General features: G+C 34.0%; 2 protein-coding genes across 2 annotated transcripts; one reads left to right on the top strand and one right to left on the bottom strand.

Moving 5' to 3' along the window:
* On the top strand, positions 1–1,018 carry LOC133305196 (uncharacterized). The gene is made up of 4 exons (XM_061505331.1): positions 1–58; positions 148–597; positions 719–795; positions 845–1,018. Exons 1-4 carry the CDS (start codon positions 1–3, stop codon positions 1,016–1,018), a joined length of 759 nt encoding a protein of 252 aa, XP_061361315.1.
* Positions 1,019–4,038: 3,020 nt separating this feature from the next.
* On the bottom strand, positions 4,039–7,816 carry LOC133305197 (ferric reduction oxidase 2-like). The gene is made up of 8 exons (XM_061505332.1): positions 7,624–7,816; positions 7,029–7,131; positions 6,731–6,922; positions 6,298–6,532; positions 5,679–6,006; positions 5,327–5,570; positions 4,483–5,186; positions 4,039–4,178 (listed from the first exon to the last, which is right to left on the bottom strand). Exons 1-8 carry the CDS (start codon positions 7,814–7,816, stop codon positions 4,039–4,041), a joined length of 2,139 nt encoding a protein of 712 aa, XP_061361316.1.
* Between the last annotated feature and the right edge of the window lie 3,744 nt (positions 7,817–11,560).

Genomic DNA, 11,560 nt, shown 5'->3' on the forward strand with positions numbered 1-11,560 from the left:
ATGGCAACACGAACTGGTCGCTTGTTTCAAGACCAAAACCTCAGTGCCCACATTAATGGTATTCTTCTGATTCTTTTGGCTTAAACATGTTTCACCTTAACTGTTTGTGTTTACCATGCCTTGGCTAAATCTTAATGCTGGTGGCAGGAGCAGGAACTGTTTCTGGGAAGGCAGATTTTACAGGACAGAGGAAAACTAGGGCTGGGGGAAGAAAACCACTTGGTGATCTATCCAACGCAGGGAAGCCCATAAACCAAGTAGATGGAAAGAAAGGCCTTGATAGTTCAGTAAACACAGGCAAGCTCTCTGTTAGTCAGGTATCAAAACCGCTTGGGTCTAAGAAAGGCATCAAAGCTTCTGAGAAATCACTTAGTGGTAGCAGGAAAGCGCTTTCTGACATTTCAAACTTGGGGAAGCCACATGTTCCAGAGATAAAAAATAAAAACAACCTGAAGCCAAGTTCCTTGACAGAGGAATCTCTTCATCTCAGTGCAATTGCTGAAGAACGAATGTTGCACAACCACAAAGAATGTATCAAATCACAGTTTGAAACTGTGGATGTGCTTAAATTTTTCAAGACTATTGAACTTGGGGATGGTAATTACTACATTCATATTTTCTATTGTGCATTTTGGAATGGTAGTGCTGTTCATTTTTTCCATTGTGTCATTTTGGCTGGAACTTGGATTACTTATTCTTTGATTTGTAATTTGATCAGATTCAGATGATCCCATGACAATTTGCTTTGAACCACCTAAACTGAAGGTTGGTTTGCAATTCCTTATGTTTTGTCTGGTCTGTCTTTTCCAGTTTTGTTTATCCTAACTATTTGTGCACCCTTCAGTGTGATAGTCCATGCTGGGAATTGGAGGAGGTGCCGGAACACTTGGCCGAGGTGCAGTCTCTGTCTATTCAGCATGAGTCCCCAGCACATTCCAAGACTCCAAAATTAGCTATGTGGAATGACTTTGCTGCTGATTTCAAGTTGATAGAGACACCAAAATTGCCTAAAAATTGATTTCTCCCCTGCAAGTAAAGAACTCGATATAGTTGATATTTTGTGCCACTGATGTTGTGGCAATTATTGTGGTGTTTTAAGAGGATGATGGACCTTATGTTGTTTTGCTGTTACCCGAGATTTGTAAGAAATGTTGAAAAGGTTTAATATGCCCAAGTCATTTCAATGAATGGTTTTCGTTATTAATGCGCTTATCTCTTGGCTTTCCTATTTTGGTGGTTCGTTTTGTTTATAACAGGAAAAATAATATTCTATTAAGACTGCTCTGATGATTAAGGTTTTCAGATTCAGATAAGAATCCTTTTCTATCAACAAAGAAAAAAAGCGCACTGCTTAAAGATAGACATGGCGGAGTGTAATTTGGCATATTTTTTTTTTTTTTTATCATTTATGCGAAAACTTCAAAAACTTCAAATCAAAGCTTACCCGATTACGGGTCCGGTTAGTGGGACAATGGTGATTCGCCACATACGGATACGCTTCGGGACTGGACAATAATTACATGTAGGAGGGAAGGAATGATATAAAGATTAAAGAACAAGTTGCTGAGATTATGGTTTATATTATGCAGTTTATCCTATACTAGTTTATAAAGAAAGAAGCAAGTCATTTCGAGGATTTTAGCCCTGAATAACAGTTGGGGGTGGAAAGAAACTTTAGGAAGAAGCTCGTGGTGGTTACCGTTTTCTGCTATTGCTTTCAAATTCACATTTGAAATGAATTTTTATGTAAGTTGAAATGAATTTCTCATCCGTGGTCTTGACTTAAGTTTTTGCACTTCTTGAGGCTGTTAGAGGTTCTCGACCTACTAGTGAAACCATTGTGAATCACATGTTTAGTCAAATGATCCAGTTACCATGACCTAATACTGGTGTTCAACTGCAGGCTATCTAGATGATTGACTCTATACCAGATTTGCTTATTAGCAAGCTGCAATATCTGTTATTACAGGTCGAAAATATAAAGTAGAAACATTTGCTGGAGGCTTGTAAGACCTATACAATTGAGGCCATGATGGCATTGATGGGTGACAAGTAATACAGGTAGAGGGGAACCAGCTTCAACCTTGGGCAAAACTTTCTCTGTGTCTTTGAAACACAGGTAATTGATGTCGCACTTTATGGCAGATCTTCCTGTGGAGTACATTTGTTGTATCAGTTTATTTAATTTTTATTTACTAATAATATGACTGTCTAATAACCTCGAATGTTTGATATGATATTGTGAATTTCTTTAGGAAATTACATCCCCCCCTTCCCCCTATTAAACTGTTTTCCATTCTCCTTCGGAACATAAAGCACCATGGAACCATAAAGCACCATCGGGATTGAAACTGCTCTGATATCAAAATGATGATACCAGCAAATCAGATTGATGTAAAAGACTGGAGGTGACTACCACCAGGAAAATTAAGATATCAGTATTTCTTTCTCACAAAGCAACAGAACAAAACACAGAAAAAAAAAACTACCTCAAGGAATATCAGACACAAGAGTAGGGCGCAACCTTTTCATAGACTCCAGAGGCCCGTCATATACTTTACTGAGCAAACCAAGTCTACTAGTGCAACAATTTACTAAAAGAATGTCATAATAAACTAAATGGGACGAACCGGAACCGTGATAAAGCTGTTCTTTCATGACTGAAAGGTCATGGGTTCGAATCCAGGAAACAGCCTCTTTGCAATTATGTAAGGGTAAAGCTGCGTACAAGGATTACCTCCACCCCACACTCGCTAGTCGGGTTTAACGGGGAGTGGTTTTTTTTTTTTTTTTTTTAATGTCATAATAAACTAAAAAGTACCTTTGATGGCTTCTGTTGTTACAAAAAATTATTTTAATCTTTTATACGAGCAAACAATTGGAATGGAGGATTTCCTATGTTTGTTAGACTTCTATGATTTAAGAATGCTCCAATAGATTATTTCCATGGGCTTGATTATAGACTACTAGTACAGCATGACTAACTCAATAGTTTTTTTTGTTGTTGTTGACATTTTGGAGAAATATATTTTCTTTAATTTTAATGTTTTCAAATTATGCATGACATGCCATTGTACACACATGCACATCTGCATCCCTTACAGAGTCAGATTGACGAGCACAGTATTTTGCTTTGCAGTAATATTGTAGATGTGTGCTCTAATGATGATCTTAAAGCAGCAATATCACAAAGCAAATGGGCAAGGGGCCCTTGGTCTGCTAGGTAGTGTTTTCATATTATTTTATTTCATAAACAGATTTTGATGGCTGAAAGTAAACTTCTGTGACCATGATTAACTCCTCTAATTTCAAGCTTGTTTTACACAATGAAACAGCAGTAAAGATGACTTAAAAATAAGAGAGGAAACAGGTTCAAGTATCTGGTGTTTTTCTTTTGAAGTAGCAATTCTTGCCAAATCTTATCTTACTAACTCTGCATCCTTTTTAATTCTTCAAACTTATGATCTGGCAGCAGGTATATGTTGACAGTTTTTTTTAATAGTACATAATTAAAAAATTACAAAGAAAAAGTAATGAATTTTATCTTGTTTGGCTTAAATTCATTAGAGCCTAGAGATGAAAGTGGATTATCCATTTTATAGAAAGATCTAAATTAAATTATACAATACCTTTGTTCTTCCTCCTTCAAAATAATAATAGTAATAATTATTTTTATTTTGAGTAGTTTTGTCGGAGGAAATCCACGAATGTTGCGGGATGAAAGAAAACAATTCAGATTTTGTGCCATCTATACAGTTGTGGCACTTGTCCGGGAAGCTGTTAGGATTAACGCAATTTCGGTTCTGTTTCGGAATGAAACAATTGATTATGGAGTTCATCGCACGCCATCAGATTACATCTTCACCTAACTAATCATAGTATATATGGTAAAGTGATCCATTATACATAACATGTACAAACAGAATATTCACTTTTGTTATTTGTATTACAAGAGTATACATGAAACTAGAGATCTTGAGTGTCGCACTTAGATGAGGAAGACATTTGTGACAAAATAATGCATACAGCATTTAGATGTCACCAGCTGAAGCTAATGGACTCAAAATGTAGGTTATCTGTTGAAGATGATGTACAGATTGATGCCACTTCATGTCTCATTTTCCTTGGGCCACTAACAAGAACTCCAATGCTTGATCCATCACAGTCAGAGAGTATTTCTGCCAGAGAATGAAAAATTTTCCTGTTTAGGTTTTTTACTTGAACATTTGAAGCAGTTATTTACTTTTTATGACCGATAAAACGTAGCTGGAAACTTATGTTAACAATCCCATAATTTCAGTTGCATGTTTCAATATGCATCACTTGATAGATCACTAATTTTTTTATTTGAAATCATTTAGCATAAAAATATTCAATATTAAAAGATTTAAATGAACTTTAAGAAATAGCACTGCATGAAAGGAAAAAATATGTGCCCAACTAATTTGAAAAAATTGGAACAAAATAATCAAATTATCTTACTTTTTACATCAGGTCTTTCACCATAATGTACTTTAGCTGTTTGGACAAAGGATTGGAAGGGAAGACTCTCTAATTCTCTGTCAGCATTGTAGCATACTGAGCCCGGAGAAGTTGATGGAGTCGATGTGTAAGTGTTTTTCATCTGCTTACAATCCTTATTCTGTTTCTTGTTCCAGAGAAAAGCAGATGTAGCTGCAATGACTATAGATACACATATCAATAACATGTTTAGAATGGACCTTGCGAAATAAGGGTATATCAGGTCTGAATTATGGTCAATTGGATATATGTAATATCTATTTAGGATGGCAACGAGTAGAAGGAATAATATAAAGGAGGATGAGATTATAATGCTAAGGTAGAGCCAACTGTTTTGTCCTAAGACTGCAGAAACTGGTTCATCTAATGCATTTGACTTGAACCATAATGTTTGAAGATGCTTTCTGTCATTCATTGCTGGCTGCTTTTCTCTTGTTACATAGGCTTCAATCTGAAGCTGCAAGAGTGAGTTGTCAAGGGCAGTGCCTGAAACAGGGAGAAGGAGGTCTATCATGGTAAGATCAATGGACTTTTTGAAGGCACATATGAGAAGAACTCTAGGAGCTTTGCCCCCTTCAGTGTTGGCCTTAAACAGAAGCGAACGGATTATGGAGATGAAAGGAGTAATGCCACTTCCTCCGCTAAACATCACTAGCATTTCATGCCTGCTTGAAAAATGAATTTTAATCAAGAAAAAAGAAGATCTATTTGTGTTGAATTTTATGTTTTGAATCTGAAATCTTCCAAAGAATGAAAATTCATGAAAACATTGAGGAAGGGGGATCCTTTAGTAAGTCTCCAGTACCTTGAGAAAAAGGTTGAAGCTGGTCCATATGGTCCTTCAATTGAGACATCAAGGTGGGTCAATGGAGATGAAGATGATAGCTTCTGGTACAAACTATGGGACCAGCTTCCTGAGCTTTTGATGACAATGCTTAAGGTATCAGAATCAGTATTGCTGCAGGAGGTGATCGTAAAAGGGTGCCACTGCAACTTGGAAATACTAGGAACATTTATGAAAATGATACTCGTAGGAGCATAGCACAGCACTGTTGTAGTAAAATGAGAGAAACAGACTTTGTTACTTAAAATGGAGCCAATAATACACATTTCATACAAAAAAACTTCGCAGGGTCTCTTTCATTCTCTATCTATACCTGGATTCTTGGAGAAATTCAGTTCAACAGCTTCACAAGGCAAAACACGAGCAGAAACCAACCGAATATTCTGCTGGGACTGTAGGAATCTCAGGTACCGATCGATCAAGAATAGGTAAAATCCTGGGAGCATTATGCAAGAATAGGAAATTCCTACATGTAGCACGAAGAAGACTACAAAAACAATGTAAAGGTGATGAATGTAGAAGAAAAGCTCAAAAACTTTTCGCCTTATAGAAGGTAAGGTAGCAGCCCACATGGTTAATCCTGCTAACAAAGATACGCCTCCAGCCACAATTGAGACGCCAACTTTGTTCCATGTGAATAACTGCAACAAAAAGTTTTTGGATTGTGATGTATGGTTATAAGCATAGTTTGAAGATGGCGTAATAGTCTATGATTGAAAAATGGCCAAGAAAAAAGAAAAGAAAAGGAAATTGACTTTGAACAAGTGGATTGCAACAGCTGATTGTGACCTTTGAGATTTGGTGTGTCTAGTCCCAAAAAATGATATAACAAAGTAAATTGAGTTTGATCAAGGAAATTATAGCATAACAGAAAGTGCCATAAAAAAAAGCAATTGACATTGAACAACTAATTGCAACAACTGATTATTTACCTCTGACATTTGATGTGTCATGTACCAAAAAACAATGTAACTTAGTCCGTGGGCTGTGAAGAGGGCCATTGCACTATGTCCTAGCCAGATATGATACCTGATACTTCCCTCTGAAGTTAGGCCAATGAACTGCAAAACTGAAGACCCTCTTGAGACCGGAAAGAACAGAAGAGCTAAGCAAATATTCCCAACAAGGCCTAAAGCGAGGCCTGAATTTTCCAGCTTGGCTTCCCACCTGTGCAACAAGAACCATTCTGTTACTGGGAATGCATTAACAAACGATGCTTCAGAGATTAAGGTTTGCATTTCACTTTCATTTTCCTCTTTCCTGTTCACTAACTATGAACAAAAAAAAGTATTTGAATTTGGTAACAAATAATATTTTATGATATAAAAATTCATATCAAATAATGAGTTAAAGGTATTTTCTTACACTTGCTCTCTATAGTTAGCTGCTTGCGTAACCACGCTTGCAAACATGCCATGTAAGTAGGAGCAGAAGGACCAAATTAATAGTAAAACAAACATGACAATGAAAGCGAGCTCTGTCCTAGAGACAATCCCAAGAGGACCATTTACAAGCAATGGTCTTTTCCATGATGCCAATCCTATAAATTCCACCTTGCTAAAAACAATGAATCAGTCAAACATATTTGGTTGGTCAGGCGTTAATATTGAAAAAGAAAAAGAAAAAGAAAATGATGAAACAAATAAGGTATGAAATAATGTACCTTTCAGTATTATGATTAGAACGTTTCTGCTCCAAATGAAGGTATAGACTGGCCAAAGTGGTCATAAATAAAATGGGAAATGTGTAAACGAGTAAGTTTGTTCCTGTGCAAGGAGAGAGGAAGGAAAAAAAATAAAATAGTTGCATTGACTGGCGAAATATTAGATGACCATATATAGGTAGTTATATTTTAGACATAATTGAAAAAAAGAAGAAAAAGTAATATGAATATCAACTCATTCATACTTCCTTCTTTAAAAGTAATTAATTAGTAAATGTTACTCTTCTCATATACATACATTTTAGTTTCTGAGTAATACCATTGGATAAAGAACTTGAACTTAGTATATCATATTCACCAACATTATGATTTGCAAGAATTCTTACTTTGTGGAGCAGTCAAACTTAAGGGTGGAATAAGATAAGTATATTCTTAGGGAAACAATATATATTGAAGAGTGCATTTTAGATGTCATCTTCTATTCTAATAGTGCTTGTCTCTTTGTGTGTATAAGAAAGAAAGAGAGAGAGAGTGAAGAGGCAAGTACTACAAAAGCATGCTAAAGGATCTAACGTTCAGATTTATAGTGACAGACCTTGTTTTCCGAAGAATATTGTATCTGTCTTTGCTTGAATGTCAGGTAACCAATGCAGGAAGAAGGTGTTTGTGGGCATCATAATCCAAACCATTATGTACCCAAGAGAGATCAACATTGAGAACCACCATATTCCCATTTGAAAAAACTTAAGTGTTGTAGGAGCATCTCTACTCTTCTTCTCTGAATCCATGATGTTCATTTCCTCTCCTTTTGTGGTGAAGTTCAAAGCTCAAGCATGTATATATATATATATAATATATATAACCACAACGTTGAATAATAATTCGAGATTTGAACAAAAGATAGAGCAAGGGTAAAGAGACTAGTATGTCTATAGATGTAGAAACCGGTTTTGCAGCTTGAAACTTGACTCCTACATGAGGGAAATTGGTGAGAACATATTTTCAAATTGGCTTCCGTATTCCTTACAATGCAATTGTCACATATTTTTAAATAATTTTTTTTTTTTTGCGTCGTTTTCTTGCATTAAACCAAAATATATTTCGACACGAGACATGTTCCCGTAGAAGCTTAGCTTGTCTTTACAGCAACATGAAATCGAATTCTACACTTTTTGCTCAAGACGTTTTTGTCACGCTGAATTGGCTTTACTATTTTGCTCAAGACGTTTTTTGTCACGCTGAAATGGCTTTAATATTCAGTTGAGAATTGTATTTGGGTAGTTCCTATATCATGATTTTTCAATGTTTTCAAAATTTAGAAGCACCTAACATACACGTTAATTTTTATTTTTTAAAAAAATTTGTAGTTCGAAGCATGCCCTGAAAATTTCTCGACTGAATTTTTAAAAATAAAATAAAATAAACATGTGATGGGATTTTTCCAAAAATAACAAAAAGAAATTAGTTGGGAAATCATGCGACGTACTAAGAGACTCCAGTTACAGGAATGGCAGGAAATTATGTGATATAAAATATCATGTCTATGCAAAATAATAATAATAGGGCGTAGAGAAATTTTTTTTTACCAGAAAAATACAATTACTAAGAATATGGTGAAAAAATAAATTTTGTAAGAAAGTTAAAAAAGAAAAAAAATTATTTGGTAGGCTGAAATATTACCGGAAAAATTGAATTAAATTTTCTGAGTCTATGTTTGGATGAAGGTAAAATATTGATAGAAAAATGAGATGAAATTACCGAACTAACCCTTGACTAAATATAAAGAAGATTTTTGAGAAGAGATATTTGTGTTTATTGCTTTTTTCCTACTTTTTGATTTGATGGGATAATGAGAATATCTGGGTGGTATTTTGAAATGACTATTTTATTTTATTTTATACACAAACTGAGATTGCTATGCAAATGTGAATGATGGGCAAATTTTTTAAAATCTCTTACCAAACAAACATAGTAACTAGGAAACCTATCTCAACTTTCTTAGGCACTCGAAAAAAAAAAACTCTCCTACCTAACATCCCCATAATACAGTATTTACTATCTGGATGGATTTTTTTTTAAGTTTTATGTATTATTTTTTTATTGTGATTATGCAGCTTAAATTGAAAGTGTGAGCTTTTTTATTGTCATTGAGTATTGATCATAAGTGTATATTTTAATTGGCAGAAACTTAAATACATTATGCCAACTAAGATCACGGCATGCCATTTAGAACAAACTTTTTTATTTAAAAATAGGTAAAAATTCAAAGATTCAGTTGATAAAAAATTGTTACTGGGAAAACTCTCCTTCGAAGAGCCAACTTTAATACGTGATATAAATATATTAATCATTAAATAAATTAATTACCTATTAGTGTAATCTTATAGATAGAATTAACATCTTTATCTATCTTGTAAAACACAAGTGTTCGCTCCATTGTTCACAAACAAAATACAGAGACATATACGTATGTCTTTTTTTTAGATTAAGGCAAGACATTCTCCATACAAGATTAGAGAAAAGAAACCTGAGAATCAAATTAATCCCATACACACTTGGCTTTACAGTTGCTAATCAGTCTTTATAATTAAAAATAAAATAAAATTAGTGAAGATAAAATTACTTGTTGCTAAAGTGAAATCCATCCTCTAAAGACTTGAACTGCTCTCTTTTCTATAATGTTTAACAATTTATGTGTAATTAATGCATTTACTAAAACAGAGTAGACACCTATGTGTGTTTTAGTAGCGTGGTATTTTTCAAGGGTTCGTTTTTTCTATAGTTTCTGTAGATAAGTTATCTGCAGTAAGCTCAATACGACGTCGTTTTTGAGCGAAAATAATGATATTTTTGTAATTTTAATTTATTTCAGAGTTATTATAGTCTTTATAGTTATAATTTTTTAATATTTCAATCTCAAAACGACGTCGTTTTAAAAGTAAATACAAATAACGTATATGCAGTATGCAGAAATGTTTTTCTGATTTTTTAATTTGACAATCTTTCAGTCAACAGCATACGCGATTTAAGGTTGTATCATTCTGTTCTAGCTTTTTTGTTTTTGAAAATTATTTTATAAAATAAATGTTGGTTGTTATGATGGTACTCGTCATGCTATATTGCTCAAGAATCTAACTTTTGAATTCCATCTTAGGGACAGTATTGTTAGCTCTCTAACAATTTATTGTAATTATCCTGCGTCTATATGCTTGTTACAAGTTTCACATCGATTGTTTATACAACTAGTATGAGATTTATAAAACCTTGGACATTTTTACCCTATTAGCTTTTGGGATGGTAATCTCTTGTAATATTTTGATATTACCACCCCAAAAGTTAGCTCAAAGTATGAGACTTGTAATATTGCCAAGCAAACCAAACATTTTGAGATAAGGTATAATACCTTGTGTATTCGCATTGAGTACATATATAAGCACTGAGCTCATGGTTGTAGATCCCCTCAACAAAGGCTTAACAGCCAAAATGTTTCAAGAACATCTTGTTGCTCTTTTGTTTATGGTATCATTATGTATATATCTCGAGACAATTAATGATGTCCATGCCATCTACATTATGTTTGGTGTGATGTTGTTTTGTTGACCTGTAGCAAATATTTTTACATAGTCTCATTCATGAAGCTAAGATATTTTAATATTTTGTTATTTTGTTAGCAAGCATCTTGGATGCTACATTATGTTCAAGAATTGCAAATAATCTTACTATTTTGGTTCATATTCGTGTCTCACATTTTCATAATTAAGAGTTTGCAAGTGTTTTGACATGTTTGATATTAATATCCCTATCGAATACAATTTCTGCGTTAAGGTTTGTTGCAACTAATATTACTTGTCTCACTATTGACATTTATGTGGCCACTTTTATTGATGTTGCTTTGGCGATTTCTTCTATAACTCTTGATATAAGTAATTCAAGTGGGAAATTGTTAGAATTTTATTCTCCATGAACTAACTTATATCATTATTAATTTAATTTTAATAAAACTCATATTAATATTAGTTAATATTATTAGACTTAATTTGTTGACCATTACTATTATTAAATATTGTTTCAATGGTTGTAATTGTGAATTTTGTTTACGTGATCCAAAATCGTTTAGCCTCCTAAACACTGCATTTGGATTCAGGACTTGAGGCTTCGTTGCTGGTTCTAAATCCTCACGAAAGTTGGTTTAGCCTACTCAACACTGTTCTGAAAAATGGAAGTGTGACTCTCATCTCCAAAATTCTAAAAAAGACAGGGCATTGAGCTCCTTCTATATCCTTCATTAGAATAAGAGGCATATCAATGCCAAAACTATGGTTCATTAATTCTTCGAAAAATAGGCCTATATTTCGATTAGCTTCTGGGTATCAATCAACAATATGTTTCGATATCATCTCTAAAGCCTGCATTATAGCCTTCAATGAACAATTCCATAAAATCACTAATTGTCGAAAATGTGTCCGTCTCAGATTATTCTAGCATGTTGTAGTAAAACAATACAACAAACTTGTCTAAAACAAGAAAAGGGA

This window comes from Gastrolobium bilobum, unplaced genomic scaffold (assembly GCF_033153095.1).
Source record: "Gastrolobium bilobum isolate Gb01-03AN ecotype WA unplaced genomic scaffold, APGP_CSIRO_Gbil_v1 utg14059, whole genome shotgun sequence".
NCBI lineage: Eukaryota > Viridiplantae > Streptophyta > Magnoliopsida > Fabales > Fabaceae > Gastrolobium > Gastrolobium bilobum.